The following is a 17506-nucleotide window of genomic DNA, read 5'->3' on the forward strand; positions in this document are numbered from 1 at the left end:
CAATTTCACTGCCCCGGAAAGACTCAACCTGCCTCCAGCCACCGACCTGCAGAGAGCAGAGTCTCAGGAGAGGCTGGGGTGGCACACGCTGCTGTCTGGTGTCCACCAGGCTCTGCCAGGTGCTTACAATGACAATGATGGCACAGTCAACTGCCTCTCAGCCAGCCGCAGCTTGGTACCTGCCCAGGGGTGGTGCCCTGCGCATTAACCAAACGCCGAGCTCCCCAAGCCGCGCTCACTTTCCCGGGGCCCTTTGCCTGCTCCCTGGGCAGCAGGTCGCCTGGCCCTTTAGCTCCCTGTGCTGCTTGGCTGTGTTTTTACATTTAAGTCCTGACTTTCAACTTGTCCTAAGCAGCATCCCATGGACCCCCTGGCGTGGGGTAAATTTCCTTTCTTTCTTACACATATTAAAAGAGGAATACACCTGTTGAAGTCAGTATTCATCCATGGAACACCCAGACGAACCCTCTCAGGCACCTCTCGAGGGGGCAGGGGCATGGGAGCCCTCGGGGAACAGGTTTTATTCAACTCAGCTCCATGGGAACGCATCCAACAATTATTGTTTCTGCCTGCTGTGCCCACCATTGCCTGAGATGTGACAACTGTCCACAAGCACACGGCCAGGGGTCCCTGGTCTGAGGCCGCTCCACTGCATGGGGTTCCCACTGGACCACACCAGGCTCGACGCTGGAGTGCAGATGGGGCGTCTCGGTACCATCTGGGCTCTGGGCATTTGCAGCCTTAAGCACAAGCCACCGTCTCCTAGAACAGTGTCCAGCGGCTGTGTTTATGATGTGCTGGACCAAATGGACTCCCTGAGCCTTTAAAGTGGCAGGGTGTGGCCCAGCGCTATGGCTGACGCCTGTAATCCCAGCACTTTGGGAGGCAGAGGTGGGTGGACTGCATGAGCTCAGGTGTTCAAGACTAGCATGAGAAACATGGCGAGACCCTGTCTCTACTAAAAATACAGAAGTTAGACATGTGTGGTGGCAGGCGCCTGTAGTCCCAGCTACTCGGGAGGCTGAGGGAGGAGGATTGCTTGAGCCTGGGAAGCAAAGGTTGAAGTGAGCTGAGGCTGCACCACTACACTGCAACCCTGTGCTCAAAAAATAAATAAAATATAAAATAAATATAAAATGAAATAAAAGAAGGGGCCTGCTGAGCAGAGACGCCCTGGGCTCATCACTTCCTCTCTTCACAAGTCTCTACCTGGAACCTTGCAAAACAGACACTGAAGGCTTGTAAATATCACCATTTACAAAAAGTGGAGTTGTCAATAGCAAAGACTTGGAACCAACCCAAACGCCCATCAATGACAGACTGGATAAAAAACATGGCACACATGCACCATGGAATACTATGCAGCCATAAAAAAGGATGAATTCATGTCCTTTGCAGGGACATGGATGAAGCTTGAAGCCATCATTCTCAGCAAACTGACACAAGAACAGAAAACCAAACACTGTATGTTCTCACTCATAAGCGGGTGTTGAATAGTGAGAACGCATGGACACAGGGAGGGGAGCATCACATACCAGGGCCTAGGGGGTTGGGGGATAGGGGAGGAATAGCAGGGGGTGGAGAAATACCTAATGTAGATGATGGGGCGATGGATGCAGCAAACCACCACAGCACGTGTGTACCTATGTAACAACCCTGCACGATCTGCACATGTATCCCCGAACTTAAAGTATAATAAATACATTTTTTTTTTTTAAGTGGAGTGAACTCAGAATGCTGACGCACACATTTGCTTACACATGCGATGGCTCGGGAAGGACGCCTAAGGCAGCAGCTAACACACCCGCCCCTGAGAAGGGACGCTGGGGCTGGGGTCGGGCAGACTCCACGGCCTGCCTTTTCGCACCTTTTAAATTCTGAACTGCAAGGCGTGAGCTTGTAGTAAAGACGGTAAAGCACGCTCCATATCAAAACTATGAAAATGTCAAGAATGCAAATAATAGCCACTGCCAGTTATCAAGAGAGCTGTCTTGGGAGGCTAGAACGCCGCCACCCAGGGAGGGTCAATAAAGGAACGGGGCGTTTCGTGAACTTAAGCCCCAGAAAGAGGCCTGAAAAGCCAACGCTTGCCAGCCTTGCACAGCGATGGGAACACGTCATCCAGGGTCCTCAATGCCACATTCATGAGCTGGCGGCCTACACAGGAATTAGGGAAATCACACTCAGCAGGTTGTCCCAGCGCCTCCAGGACACCGCTCTCCAAGCCCCACAGATGCCAGCCTGCCACTGACCCCAGGCCACCACGCCAAGACCAACAACCTTTGTTTCCCTGTCCCCAGCTCTAGCCAGTCCCCAAATCGAAAGGTGATAACTGAAGTTGTCAGAGACACTTACCTGGGCCAGACACCCACCCAGCTTCCATTGCCACTGCTTCCTGGAGGACTGCAAGGCCCTGGGTCCTGCAGCTGGCCCAGGACTGCCAGGGGCACAGCCATGGCTGGCAGACCCCCTGGGGAGGAGCTGGGAGTCCCTAGTCAGCCAGCCAGGTCCTGACTCTCCCCGCCATGCCCATGGACCAACAGAGTGGGCTAGGGGCATCCCCGCAGCAGGGACAGGCTCGGGGCTCCAGATGTTTTCTCCATCAGTCTACGGATGTGGCTGTGACAGTGCGGAGGGCCCCCTGTCTGAGTCCTGGCCACCTCAGAAGCCCACGCACGGCCAGAGCTGCTTCTCCTTAATTGACTCCCTAGGATGGAGAAGGCGGATGGGTTCCCGGGACTTGCACAGGGAGAACAGCAGATACTTTACGAAAAATAAACAAAAGAAAGAGAACCACTCCTTCTGCCAAACGAATCTTTTCATATTATTTAGGCTGGGTGTGTGTGGTGGCTCACACCTGTAATTCCAGCACTGTGGGAGGCTGAGGCAGGAGGATTGCCTGAGCCCAGTTCTAAGAGACCAGCCTGGGCAACACATTAAGATTTTGTCTTTGCAAAAAATGTAAAAACTAGCCGGATGTGGTGGTGCGTGCCCATAGCCCCAGCTCCTTGGAAGCCTGAGGCAGGAAGACTGCCTGAGCCCAGGAGGTCAAAGCTACAGTGAGCCGCGATCCCGCCTCCGCACACCAGCCTGGGCCACAGAGGGAGGCCCTGTCTCCAAAACAAGTAATTTAGTCGTTGCTTATTCCTCACAGTCAGTCTCAGGCTGACTGAAGTGAACTGGCCACTTTAATGGACGTGAGGAACTGACAGAGGCCACGTTCATTAACAAACCTTTTTTTTTTTTTTTATTAGAGATAAAAACAGCAAAGTCCCACATACCATACCCTACAAGACTCAAGGTGAGCGGACGAGCCTTGGCGATGCACCGGGGCCGTAGGGAGAGGCCGTCGGCCCGGCCCGGGCTGCTCCTGCATCGCGGGGAGGCGGCCCCAGTGCAAAGTGCAGTTTCTCCATGGAGGTAGCGGTGGCTCAGTGGCAGAGGGCCATGGTCTCCATGTTAAGGAAGCGGACGTGCATCTTGGTCTCAATGTCGATCCCCTGCCAGATCTGGAAGGGACGGAGTAGCATTAAGGGCACGTTCCCGCCGCCACCTCGCACCTGGCCAGGCTCCGGTCCTCGGCCCTTCCCCACCTATGTTCTCCTACCACCAACAGGGACGCTCTCTGGGCAGGTGGAAACAAGAGCGCTGCATTTCAAGACTATGAGCTAAGCGAGGACGAAAACTTCCATCTGTCTTTTTTGCTGGTTAATTTGGCTCTGACATTTGGATTCTGAGATTGTCACAGCAAGTTATTATTAAGTACTGCATCCAAGCTCTTAGCTCCAAGTCATTTGAATCTCACCCACCACTTTAGGTGCTGTGATTTTCATGCAAATTACATAACCCCATTAAGTCCCCCTTCCATGGGTACAATGTGGGACCCCCAACCTGTACCACCCACTTCACAGAACACTGTGGGCTGTGACCCATCCTCATCACAGAAGCATTCTGTAAACTCTTAGGGGCTGTGCAGTTACAAGGCTTTGTTAGGCCATCACCATCAGTTTCACCATCTCCACAGTGGTCTTTGCAACCTCCCTGGGATAAGGGATCATGTGCATTCTAGAAAGACAAACTCATGTCCTAAAAGGTCATTTCCACCCAAAGATTACATCGTGACCCCAGACCTGGTGCTGGTACTGCCATCAGAGTCCGCCGTGGCCCTGGCCCTGGCCCTGGAGGGGCCTTTATGCTACAAAACTGTGCACTCCAGCACTCTCAAGGCCTTGCCTGCCGGCTCCTGAGCAACTCAGGGCCCACGGGGGCCACAGATGGTGGGATGGTGGGGTGCGAACAGGAACGGAGGGACGTGGTGGGCGGGTGACTTCTCACTGCCTCCCTGCTTATGTAAGAACTTCAAACTCTCAAGCTGTCACTCTCAGCGTCTCCGGGAACAGCCACAAGGCTGGTAACAGGAAGAAAGTCAGAGCCCTGTGGGCACCCAGGTGACAGGGAGGCCTTGGGACATTTCTGGCCACTGCCCCACGGCCCACAGCCCCCAGTGTACTTCCTGCTTTCCTGAGCCTGTCCTGAGTATCACAGGGTGTGCAAAGACAGCTCTGGTTTCAGTCGAGCGGCCCCCCTCCTTGCTGGGTGCACAAGGCGTTCTCAGGGTAAGACACGTGGACACTCATGGTGGCTTCTGCTAAGTGCCAGGTGGGCACTGGAAGGAACTAGGGAATGGGAGGGGCTGGCTGGTCCCCAAAGACCCCTCGGGGTACAGGGAGAGGCTTGGGGAGCACTAGGGGCCTGGCAGAGGCCAGCCTTTAGGGGAAGGAAGTTGGTTTCGGAGGCAAAGAAATTCATTCTCCTCAGCCCGCAGCAGCGATCCTTCCTCCCCAACCCTCCCTCCCTCCTCCATGTGACCAACCCTTCATTCTGCTGTCTGGCTCTGGCAGACATCGTCTTCTCAGGTGACCAGGCCCCCACGCATCAGCCAGAGTGAACCCGAAGCCCAAGTGCAAATTCTGCCTTCTCCCTGTCTGTCCACCCCGCCAGCCCTGGGGTGGCCATCTGCACGGCAGTGCTGGGCACGGGGCAGTGGAACCTCCACAGTCTCCTCTCAGCCTTTCAATCACAGCTGGGCCTTGCTGCCTGCCTGTCCTCTCTCCTGCCAGGTCTAACCACCAGGCTCAGCCTCGGCTCCACGGGGCTGTGGCCCTGAGGACCCGGTCCCCCAGTCCCGCTCTGGGCTACCTGGCCAGGAGCAGTGATCCTTCCTCCCTAATCCTCTCTCCTGTTGGGCTGGTGCTCCCCTGACCTCCTTTGTCTTCCCCCGCCCCCTAAAAGCACTTGGGAACACTGTTGTGACGGCCAGGGCTGACGTGTGGGGTGGGGGTTGGGGGGGGTCCTCTCCCTGCCACAGGGCATCTGATTATCAAAACGGCCAGGAGCAGGTCTTGATTTCCATGTCCAACTGCCATCTACTTGCAGAGGCTGGAGAAGCCATCGGGGAGGAGGGCTGAGTGGGTGGCCATTTTATGAAAGAAATATCTTAGGACACAGCGAGGAAGGCGGGCACACCGTGTGCAGTCGGTCTGATCTGCGCTTCCAAGAAACAGAAGGTTCCCAGAATCCCTGTTCCAATTACAACAGGGGTTACTTTTTTTTTTCTTTGCTTTTTTTTTGGGGGGGCGGGGAGGCAGGGTCTTACTCTATCACTCAGGCTGGAGTTAAGTGGCGCGATCTCGGCTCACTGCAACCTCCACCTCCTGAGTTCAATTCTCCTGCCTCAGCCTCCTGAGTAGCTGAGATTACAGGCGTGTGCCACCACGCTCAGCTAATTTTTGTATTTTTAGTAGAGATGCGGTTTCACCACGTTGGCCATGCTGGTCTTGAACTCCTGACCTCAGGTGATCTGCCCGCCTCAGCCTCCCAAAGTGCTGAGATCACAGGCGTGAGCCACTGCACTTGGCCTTCAACAGAGACTACTTCTGAGAAGAGGCACGGGGATGCCTCCTGCACCCCCCCACCCACAGGTGGGAGAGAAGTTGGTTTTCACTGTATACTCATTTGTACTGCTTACGTTGTTTTGACTAAGTGTGACTATTACCTTTTCCATCAAAATAAGAAAAACCAGCTTAAATTGCTTTAAAGGCCATGCCTAGGTTGACAGCTTCCTACTGAGACGCCCATCACCCAGGAAGCCTGTCCCTTGCCACTGCAGGTAACGAACCCTCTCCCGTCCTGACCAGTGGGCCACGTGAGGTCTTCTCAGGTCCCCTGAGGCCCCCACACCCAGACCACTCACCTTCAGGAAGTCCTCAAAGGTGATCCCCTCGTACACCTGATCAGGCTCCTGGGGACAGAAACACAGGGCAGACAGTGAGTGTGTGGGGCCGCACACAGCTGCTGCAGGGGCACGACGGCCCACCCACTCCCCTCCCCACCGAGGACACCCGACACCCGGATGTAAGTGGCTGGGCTGTTTGGGAGGAATCATGAGAAGCAGGGAACGTTCCAGATCGTGTGCCTCCAGTACACGGCGGCCGGTCAGCCTGAACCTCCAATATCCTCATTCACGGGCTCGAGGACAGGAGCTGAGTGTGGCTCACCGGGGCCCTGGAAACGTGTGACTCAGACGGCATCCCCCCACCCCCAGCCCCCAGGGAGAATCCCGGGTGTGGGGGACACGAGGGCCTGGGGCTCTGCTTCCCCACTCAGCCTACCTCACCACCAGCCCCCCAGCAGCTGGACCACCAAGACGCCTCCTGCAACCCCCACTGCCAGGTCTGGCCTCCTCATGCCTGTGCTGCACTGATAAGACGATTCCAGGCTAATCTAAGCTCACAGACCTCAGGGGAGAGGTCAGGGAAACACAGGGCCAGCCTGTGAGGCCCACGCCTCATGCCCTGTGAGTCACCATGATAACCCCGGGCCACTGGGGAGGCAGGGCTGGAGGGTGGCTGCCAGGAGCCTCTCCCCACCGAGCAGAGTTGGCAGTGCCAGTCTCCATCGCCTCTGTGTCCTCCTTGTACTGGGGACGACGCCAGGAGCTCCTGCCCCCCTTTCATCGACAAGCCTCCAAAAACCTCACCTTTGCAGCATGCTTTGGGACAGCGAAAAGTTGCTGATGTCCCAAGTGCCTGTCAATAGAAGGTCGGGGACATAAATCTCAGTCATCCACGCCATTGATTCCCATGCAACCCTTATGCCTAGTGTTCCATTACTGGAACATGAAGCACGTGGGAGTTATTTATATCCTCCTGCTCAAGGCCGTCGTCAAGGTCTGCTTATAAAAATTCAAAACCTACAACCTCAGGCAAAAATGGGTGAAGAAGGGGTTGATTTATACATCTTACTATGGAAAAGCTCCCAGAGATGTATACAGCAGATAAAGAAACAAACACCAACATCCCAACAAGCAGAAGCGTGTCTGCAGGTCTTACACCGATAACCAGACCCCCACCACCTGCCCTCTTGGCCATGGGGTCGTGCAGAGAGAAGGGGAGGCCAGGTCAGTTCAATTCTGTTTTGCTAAATCAGAAATAAAAGGCATGCATGTATGCACTGGTATGTATAGGAAAAAACCCAGCCAGAGGGATTCCCTTTAGGGAAGAGGGCCTGGGCTGGTAGGGGCAGGAGAGACTCAAAGCTCTCTCTGTGACTCTGAAATTCTGTACAATGTGCGTTTAAGAACACAGAGGCACACTCGAAGCTTGTTATGTGCCAGGCATGTACGTCCCAAGTGCCTTTGAAATGCTATTGTTTTGTTTTTGAGACAGAGTATCACGCTGTCGTCCAGGCTGGAGTGCAGCGGTGCGAGCCTGGCTCACTGCGACTTCTGCTTCCTGGGTTCAAGCGATTCCCGCCTGAGACTCCCAGCTAGCTGCGATCATTACAGGCGTGCACCACCATACGTGGCTAATTTTTAAATGTTTTAGTAGAGACGGGGAATTCACCATGTTAGCCAGGCCAGCCTCGAACTCCTGACCTCAAGCGATCCACCCGCCTTGGCCTCCCAAAGTGCTGGGGTTACAGGTGTGACCAAATGCTATTGTTAGCATTTAAGGACAGACGCCAATCTCACAACAGGCCCTGAGCTGGGTTCTGGTCTCCCTCCCGTATTACAGATGAGAGGCACAGAGGGGAGCTGCCTGTCCAGCTGGGAGCATGGAGCTGCTCCAAGCAAGTCCTTGAGGGCTGTTTCTACCAGCGGGATTCTGCAAGCTTTTTAGTTCCCTCTTTATACTTAAAAAAATTTTGGCCAGGCACAGTGGTTCACATCTGTCATCCCAGGACTTTGGGAGGCCAAGGCAGGAGGACTGTTTGAGGCCAGGAATTCAAGACCAGACTGTTCAGCATAGTAAGATCCAATCTCTTTTACAAAAAAAAAAAATTGTTTTAATTAGCTCGGTGTGGTGGTGTCCACCTCTGCTCCAGAGGCCGAGGGAGGAGGATGGCTTGAGCTCAGGAGACGGAAGCTGCAGTGAGCTATGATCACAACACTGCATTCCAGTTTGGGCTACAGAGCAAGACCCTGTCTCTTAAAAAACAAATAATAAATAAAAAAAAATGAAGCCCAGCAGTTCTGGGTTAGCCTGGGCCAGCCCTATTCCTAAGGGCTCCTTTCCCCCTCTCTTCCCACTCACGGGCAGAGGGAAGTGACTGCCTTCTCTGCCAGCCACCCTAGGTTCCCAGGCCAGCCAAGGGGAGCTAATTATAGAAAAGTCCCCCCGTGGTCAGAGTCTGGGGCTGGAAAGGGAGTGATTGGTGCAAGGAAGGAGGGTGGTGGGGGACGCCCCCCCCCAGCTGAATGCCCAGTGAAGCAATACACCCTTAAGCATCCATGGGTGCAACCTCCGGAGGAAGCACCCTCAAAAGAGATCCTGAGGGCTAGGTGCAGTGGCTCACGCCTGCAATCCCAACACTATGAGAGGCCAAGGTGGGAAGATCACGAGGTCAGGAGTTCGAGACCAACCTGGCCAACATGGTGAAACCCGTCTCTGTGAAAAATACAAAAATTAGCTGGGCGTGGTGGCACATGCCTACAATCCCAGCTACTCAGAAGGCTGAGGCAGGAGAATCACTTGAGCCTGGGAGGCGGAGGTTGCAGTGAGCTGAGATCATGCCATTGCACTCCAGCCTGGGCAGCAGAGAGAGACTTGGTCTAAAAAAAAAAAAAGAAACAAGAGCTCCTGCCCCAGTCAATAACTGACTTCGGAAGTCCATGGAAGTGGGGAGCATGGATCGTTTGTTTTCGGCAGGTGACACGGTCAGAACGGGAAGTGTCCTCAGAGGCAGGGTGAGGTTGAATCGACGCAGCTGCCCCTCGCCCCCAGCTCAGGCCATATACACAGCTCGGTCTGGTTTATCTGGTCGAGCTTTATACCAGAGGGTATTTTAAGAGCACCCGAAGGACCCATGAGTGAAGAAAGGTGCAGATGAGCCCTCTGCCTCACAGCTGCCTTCCTGGCTCTGGTGCTGCCCCCACCTGTGGGGTCCAGGGGCAGTGGGATGGACCCCGGAGCCCAGCCTCCGCCCCGAGATGCCTCTGCTTCCCAGGCTGCCGGGGTTTTATGTAGATCAGCAGCTGGCAGCTGCCAGCAATTTCACTACAGCAAATTAAGAAAACTGTCGCCAATTGAAACTGGAGTGGGACAGGGAGCAATTTGAAGAAGAGAGTGTAATTAAATCAAATGGGAATTTGGCCTGACAACCTGTCGAGAGATGTCTGCTTTCCCCACCGAGGTCACAGGCCCTTTCCCATGGTGGTTCATCTGCTGAGCACAAAGGTTTCACCCAAGCCAGAAGCTTCCTGCTGGGCTCCAGAGGCAGGCAGACAGATAAAACACATGCCAGGAAGCTGGCTGACCACAGCCCCCGCCCCTGGGGGCAGGCCCAGGCCTGTGGCCTCCTGTCTCATCAAGAATGGGCTTGGGGTGGGCACAGACGGCAGGCTCCAGCATGAACACCCCTCTGCTCTGGGCTGGGCGGACACAAAGCCATCAGGGTGTCTAGAGACACTGTCACTTTAAACATACAGGGCAGAGGGCTGACCACATCAGTAGGGCCTTCCAAACCCCTCAGGGAACTCACGACATCCAGGTGGTCACCTGCCTGCCTGAGTGGTCCCCAGAGGCTTAGAGCCTTAGGCCTGGGAGCTGGTGGGGCTGCACCTGGCCTTACAAGAGGAAATCCACCCAGCATACCAAAGATCACAAGGTCTAGAGGATTCTCTATGTGCTCTAAGCCTCAGTTTCCCCACCCGACAAAATGAGGCAAAATTTACGAAATGAAGAACATACGAAGGCCTCTCTTCTGTGTCATTTACATACCGGCCCCCACTTCGGCTCCTCCACCTGACCATCGGTTCTTCTCAGCCCCACATAGGGCTCCCTGCTGACCCCTGCTCCAAAGCCAGAAGTCGCTTCTGAGTCATTTGTTAAGAAATAAGCTTATTAAGGCAAGCCTGTGCCATCTGCTTTCCAGGCCTGGCCCTGGAGCTGAGTGATGCTGTGAGCACTGACTGAGGCCAGGGTGGGGGGCTCCTGGACCCCCGGAAGCCGAGGTCTCAAGCTCTGCTTCCCTGTCTTGTGCAGCTCTCTGGGGGCTGGGACCTGCAGTCTTCCTGGGGGACAGGAAGAGCTGGGAAAGGTTTCTGAGCCCCTAGGCCACAGGTAGAGGAGGTGGCAGGACACACCTGGCCCCTGCCCCGTGAGGCCTTCCAGAAATGCAGACCATGAGCGGGAAGGCGCCACGCGTCTCAGGAGGGCTGCAGTGGCACTCACCATCTGCCCCACGCACACGCTGGCCGCCTCCATCATGGCCCCGTCAGCGATGGAGCGAGCGGACTCCTTCTCGATGTGGGGGTTTCCAGACAGCAGCTCCTCGACCACCTGCCGTGCGGGACGAAACAAAGGTGACCTGGGGCCTCCATCAGGGACGCAGGACGGGGGAGGCCCCGGGAGCCCAGGGCGGGGCGGAGGAGCATACTTTACATTTCGGTACTCTTCCAGGGTGATGCGCCCGTCGCTGTCCGAGTCGTACATGTGGAACAGAACTGGGGTGGCAGGGGAGAGAGGGGACTCTGTCAGGCGGGGCCTGGCCCCTGCCACCCCCTGAAAGCTACACCAACTAAGCGAAAGACACCAATAACCAAAACTCAACACCAAAGTCACAGGGATCAGGATCAGCTGTGGGACCAGACTGTCCGCTTCCTACTGGGTGACCTTGGGCCACTGACCTAACTTCTCTGAGCCTCAGTCTCCTCATCTGTGAAATGGGAATATCAATAGTGTCTACCTCATGGCCTTGGGAGGGCTAGGAGCTAGCGCTGTGGCGTTAGGGACGGATGACTGCCCAGTGAGGATGGATATGTTGACAGGAAGTGTCACCTGTTAACATGAGTCAAACGGTGTTGAGTTCAAAATATTGTTCCCACAGCCCGGGAGAGCACCATCGTCTCTGCCGTGGCAGGCCAGGGTCCACAGTGCTTTGATCTGGGCCCCTGCCTGTTCTGACATGGGCAGCCCGAGGGCTGGCATCAGGGAGGCGCTGAACGGGAGGGGACCTCTCCCTGTTGTTCCCAGCACAGCCTTGGGAGCTGGAGCTCTCCCAAGTCTTCTGTGTTGGCATTTAAAAAAAAATTAAGTATTTATATTTTTGAAATGAAGTCTCGCTCTGTCGCCCAGGCTCGAGTGCAGTGGTGTGATCTTGGCTCACTGCAACCTCTGCCTCCCTAGTTCAAGAGATTCTCCTGCGTCAGCCTCCCAAGTAGCTAGAATTACAGGTGCCCAGCTCATTTTTGTATTTTTAATAGAGACAGGGTTTTGCCAGTTTGTCCAGGCTGGTCTCACACCCCCATCCTCAAATGATCCACCTGCCTCAGCCTCCCAAAATGCTGAGATCACAAGTGCGAGCCACGGGCCCGCCTGGCATTTATTTATTTATTATTGTTATTTTTTTTCAGAGACGGGGTCTCAGTGTGTTGCCCAGGCTGGAGTGCAGTGGTGCGATCGCAGCTCATTGCAGCCTCCATCTCCTGGGCTCAAGCAATCCTCCCGCCTTAGTCTCCCGAGTACCAGCGACCATAGGCACATACACTGTGCTGTGCTGGTTTTTTAATTTTCTAGAGGCAGGTGTCTTTCTGTTGCCCAGGCTGGGCCTTGAACTCCTGGCTTCAAGCAATCCTCCCCCCCTCAGTCTCCTATAGTGCCGGGATTCCAGGCATGAGCCACTGAGCCCGGCTGCCGTTTATGGAGCACTGACCAGATGCCCAGGTGTGCAAAGCGCTTCACAAACCTCTCGCTCTCACCCAAACCCGTAAGTCCAAGGATGCCTAAGTCTGCTTCCCAGACAGGCAGTCAAAGCTCACGGAAGTTAAGGCATTTGTCCACGGCTATACCACTAAGGGACAGGAAGCCAGGGATTTGGACCTGAGTCCGTCCTGTTCCAGGCCCCTTGGAGTAGACAGGAAGCCAGGCTCACACCGGGGTCCCCTGCCAGGCCTGTTCCCACCAACCCCACTTACACATTCCAGTGCTAAATATAGCCAAGCCTCGTGTTTACATTTTCTTGATGAGGAGGCTGACCTGGGGTGGGGCACAGAGGGACGTCAGGAGTCATGGGAAAGGCCCCGGGAAAAGGGGATGTGACTCGGGCCACTGCTTGGGACCTGTGCGGTTGGCCAGCTGGGACCACAACAGAACCGCTCGGGAGCCAGACATCGTGGGGCTTGTCCCAGGAACCCAGCAATAGACAGCTCGTGGAGGAGGAAGAGGAGGAAACTGACTTTAGGGGGCACTTCCTGTATGCCAAAGGCTGACTGTGACCTTACCCAGACCCCAGAACCATGTACCATCGGCATGCCCATGTTCTGGGTGAAGGTTCAAGGTCACACGGCTGGTAGGTGAGAGGGGCCACACTGGAACCCGGGTCTCTGCCCCAAGGGCCTTGCTGTTTCACATCCACCACAACCCCCTTCTAGTCCCAGGAAGCCTCAAGCTGCTGAGCAATGATTAGGATGAGGCCTCCGGGAACAGGAGGCAGCAATGCCAGCCTCATGGGGACGGGGCTGGTGTCCCCAAGCCCTCCCAGCACCCCAGCCAATGCACGCCCAGCCTCCTGCTGCAGGGACGCTCTGCGTTCTGAGGACTTAGGGGAGGCTGCACCCTGGCCAGGTGTAAGGGGACTTGGAGGCACGCACATCTCAGCTTCTCCTTCCGGGACAGCTCCACCTGCTCCTCGCCCATGGTGGTGTCGATGGGCCGGAAGTAGGACATGATGGTGAGAAAGTCCTCGAAATTAATCTCGTCAGCCAGGCCACTGGGTCCCTTGCGCAGGTTCCTATGGGAGCAACAAGGAGGGTACTGGAAATACATTAAGAACCAGGCCTTGTCCTCTTGCTGCCATTAACTCCTGAAGACTCAGCTCTCAGGACACACACTGTACCCATGACAGCTGCTATTGCCTTGAGTCTGTGCCCCAAGAACCTGCTTCATGGGGGCTCGGGGCTCCAGAAGCTGAAAGGCAGCCCCTGCCCTGCCCTCACAGAGCTCACCATCAGGCAGCTGCATGACAGCTGATCCCGGCGTGGACAGCGGGACTCGACTGTATGTGAAGGTGCACACGGGGGAGCTTATGAGGAAACCAGGCAATCCAGTAGCTCAGCAAGCACATCTCCGACACTTTCCTTTAGCTCGAGGGCTAGCAAACAGCGCACGGACCCAAGCTGGTCTGTCATCTATTTTCATAGAGCCCATGAACTAAGAAGACTTTTCGGGCTGGGCACGGTGGCCCACACCTGTAATCCTAGCACTCAGGATCACCTGAGGTCAGGAGTTCGAGACCAGCCTGGCCAACATGGTGAAACCCTGCCTCTACCAAAAATACAAAAATTAGCCTGGTGTGGTGGTGCACACCTGTAGTCCCAGCTCCTTGGGAGGCTGAGGCAGGAAAATCTCTTGAACTCAGGAGGCGGAGGTTGCAGTGAGCCAAGGTCACGCCACTCCACTCCAGCCTGGGTAACAGAGGGAGATCCTGTCTCCAAAAAAAAAAAAAAAAAAAGATTTTTCACATTTCTATCTTAATTTTCCAGAGTCGGGGTCTCACTCTGTTACCCAGGCTGGAGTTCAGTGGTGTGATCATAGCTCACGTCAGCCTTGAACTCCTGGGCTCAAGTGATCCTCCTGCCTTGGCCTCCCAACCTGCTGGGACTACATGTGTAAGCCATGCACCTGGCCAGTTTTCACATTTTTAAATAGTTGAAAAAATGCTTGTCAAAAAAAAAAACAGTCAAAAGAATAGTATTTCATGACGAGTAAAAATTACATGAAATTCAAATGTCAGTGTCCACAAATAAAATTCTATTGGCACACAGCCATGCCACTTCATTTATGCTTGTCTGCAAAGCCGAAAATATTTACTCTTTGTCTTTTTACAGAAAAAGTTGGCCAACTTTTGCTTGCTCTCACTAGTTCAAAATTTTAGGACGGTGACTAGCTGCGAGCATCTCTAAGTAATCTGTTTATACCCAAGTACAAAGTTCGCCAATGATTGAAAGTTTGTGATAAGTTAGGGCAGGTTGGAGGCGGGCCGTATCCACGTGCTTTTCGGAGGCGGCACAAAAGGGCTGGTGTTTGGGGGTGATGACACAGGGTATCCGTGCCCCACACCTGGCAGTGCCTGACACCCAGAGGAGGGGCTCAGAAACGTGTGGTCCAGCCCAGATCTTGGCAGTTGTTAAGAAAATAGCTTGGAGGCCAAGCGCAGTGGCTCACGCCTGTAGCCCCAGCACTTTGGGAGGCCGACGCAAGCCGATCGCTTGAGCTCTGGAGCTCAAGGCCAACCTGGACAACAGGGAGAAACCCCGTCTCTACAAAAAAAAAAAAAAAAATTAGCTAGGTGCAATGGTGTGTATCTGTGGTCCCAGCTACTTGAGAGACCGACGTGGGAGGATCACTTGAGCCCAGGAGGCCGAGGCTACAGTGAGTCAAGATTGCGCTCCTGCCCTCCAGCCTGGGTGACAAAGTGAGACCCTGTGTCAAACAAAACAAAACAAAACAAAACAGCTTGGAGATGATTCCAAACTCAAGCTCCTGACCTACTCTCATCAAACCCTTATCACTGACCGACCGTGACCGTGCGAGTCCGAGGCTGCTGGACAGGCTGTCAGACGGCTGGCCAGCTGAAGGTTCTGCCACAGCCCCTCGCTGGGGCCCTTTGGAAAGGGGCAGGGCCTCGCCAGCCTGGGATGACTAACAGTTCATGGCTAGGGCTTGGATATAGTACTTGGGTCCCACCAAATACGTCCGCAATTCTCTCTTTAGAGGTGAAGCTACTATTCCTTTTCAGCACCCAGGCAATACGCTAACACCCCTATGACAGCCTCTAAGTGCCCCCTGGACTCCCAGTTTTATAATTTTTCTCTTCCAGGAGATTTTCCAGGGAGAGGTGGGGTTCCCAGCCTGGACTGGGGAAAGCAGCTCACGAAACTGCCCATCTGCGGGATGAGATCCGTCCTTCCCTGGGCTAGGAAGCCCCGTCTTGATGTGTTTTCACAGGTCTCCCTTCTCCCTTTTATCGTAGGAAGCTCCACACCGCTCCTGCTGCAGGCTTTAAGAACCTCAAAGTTCTCACTGTGGGCGGCACAGGCCAAATTTACAGGGCATAAAAATAGCCCCCAGACTGACTGGGCTGCTCTGGAAGCACTTCCCACAGCGGTTGGCTCACATGTCCTTCCCAAGTGGTTCACGCTACAGCAAGAGGGATTAAAGTTAGATCTGGAAGTCTGTCACATCTTCACCCACCTGACAGACCCCACCTTCCCTGGGTGAAGATGTGACAGACCCCCAGGAAAGGCAGGGCGTGTGTCCCTCTCTGGGAGCGCTGAGACCTGCACTTTCAGCCTCAGGACTCAGTTTAAGGAACGAGGGTCCCTTCCCCTCCCAGCACTCCCATAGGTCTGCAGAGACCAATACCATGGTTTCCAAAGGCAATGAGAGCCAGCGCTGAGGAAACCCAGACAGAGCACCTGGAACCAGCCCTACCTGCTCTCCACTCCCAGGTTTTAAATAGAAGTTTTTTTGTTTAGAGATGAGGTCTCGCTATATTGCGCAGACTGGTCTTGAATTCCTGGGCCACGTGCAGTCCTACTGCCGCAGGCTCTTGAGTGGCTGGGCTTACAGGCGCATGCCACCACACCCAGCCCTCTACTCCCATTTCTAAAATGAGCACCAGGATGAGGATCCGTGGACAGAAAACAGGGGCCACATCTAAATCTGCAACCCACAAGGGCAGGCCATGTTCATTCTTTTGGCAAAGATGCCCCCTTAACGTTCCCATTACCCTCTAAGGGGTGGAGCGCCCCTGGAAGTGGAGATGGTCTCTGCTGAAAACACCCCTTCCCCAAGACCTGTTCCCAGAGTCTCAGGAACACAGGCCGAGGCTGCTATTTCTTGAAAGGAAAACCCTATTTCCAGCACCTCCTCTGACACCCTCCTCCAGCTTCTCAGCATTCACAGGATGTGACGTGAAGCCCTTTTCCAATAGCTACAGGCTCCAGCTGTAGCCCACAAAGTCGTTCTGGGTGCAGGCAAGAGGAAAGCCTTTTTACAATCATCCCCTCCCTCGGTGACTTTTGGGCCAGCCTCAGTCATTGGCACCTCCTTTTCACCACACCCAGTTTCTCCAAGGAACGGCTGGAGGCTGAGGTCTGGGGACCTACAGGGGAGGCTCTCACCACCCCATACCTGGTCACCACCCTCCGCGTCTGGCTCGGCCCAGGAGATCCCTGGCCATCTTTCAATGGCAGCTCTGTCAGGCAGGCACCCTGAAAACTGCCCTCAGCTCGAGACCCAGAGTCTCCAGGATGCCCCCAACACCCCCACATCCAACCACCACCAGCTTCACGCCTCTAGTCAATTCCCTGGGATCCTTCCTTTTCTCTCCTGGCCTCTGCAGCTGCCTGGCCCTGCCTGCACCTTCCTGTGCACTCCATATGCAGCTGGGGCGAGCTCTGCAAAATGCAAATCAGAACCTGTTGCTCCCTGCTTAGCACCCTCCTGGGGCCTCCCAGGTTCTCCTGGTAACCCCCAATCCCACCTGGCCTCCCAGGGCTGTAGGGTGGTCTCAGCCACCCATGCCAGCCCAGAACTCATGGCCCCTTCCCGCCTGTCCGTGCCTGGAGTCCTCCTGAGATATGGCCACTTGTTTCAATGCCTACCTTCTGAACACTCAATATTCCCAAATGACTGAGGTCCCTGCCCTCATCCTTCAGGGAGCCTCACACCTGTGCCAGTTCCCCCATGGCTCTGTCCTAAACTGGACCCTAGCCTCCGTCAGCCTGTCCCCAAGTCCGGCAGCTGCATGCCCAGTGTGCCCTCTTGTCTTCTGAAAACAGGGAGGTGTCCGCCCTGGCCCTTTCCCCACACCCCGTCTCCTGGAGAGCCACTGTTCATGGAAAACAGCCTGGCAGGTGCGTGAATTCCACCCCAAGAGCCAAAAACACAACTCCTGAGTCTGTTCAGGATCATGAGGCAGACAGACCCGAGGTGGAATCCCA

General features: G+C 54.9%; 1 protein-coding gene across 2 annotated transcripts in view; it reads right to left on the minus strand.

The window, feature by feature from the left end:
* Positions 1-3220: 3220 nt before the first annotated feature.
* TESC (tescalcin) overlaps positions 3221-17506 on the minus strand; it is a 59059-nt gene continuing 44773 nt past the window's right edge. For both annotated transcript variants that reach the window (XM_017529543.2, XM_017529544.2), the window contains 5 exons: positions 13151-13290; positions 10944-11005; positions 10734-10841; positions 6254-6301; positions 3221-3509 (listed from right to left, as the gene is read on the minus strand). In XM_017529543.2, coding sequence (XP_017385032.1) covers positions 3432-3509; positions 6254-6301; positions 10734-10841; positions 10944-11005; positions 13151-13290 — 436 coding nt within the window. In that variant the 3' untranslated portion in view covers positions 3221-3431. The remainder of the gene's footprint in view (positions 3510-6253; positions 6302-10733; positions 10842-10943; positions 11006-13150; positions 13291-17506) is intronic.

Source organism: Cebus imitator, unplaced genomic scaffold (assembly GCF_001604975.1).
Source record: "Cebus imitator isolate Cc_AM_T3 unplaced genomic scaffold, Cebus_imitator-1.0 Scaffold59, whole genome shotgun sequence".
NCBI classification, from domain to species: domain Eukaryota; kingdom Metazoa; phylum Chordata; class Mammalia; order Primates; family Cebidae; genus Cebus; species Cebus imitator.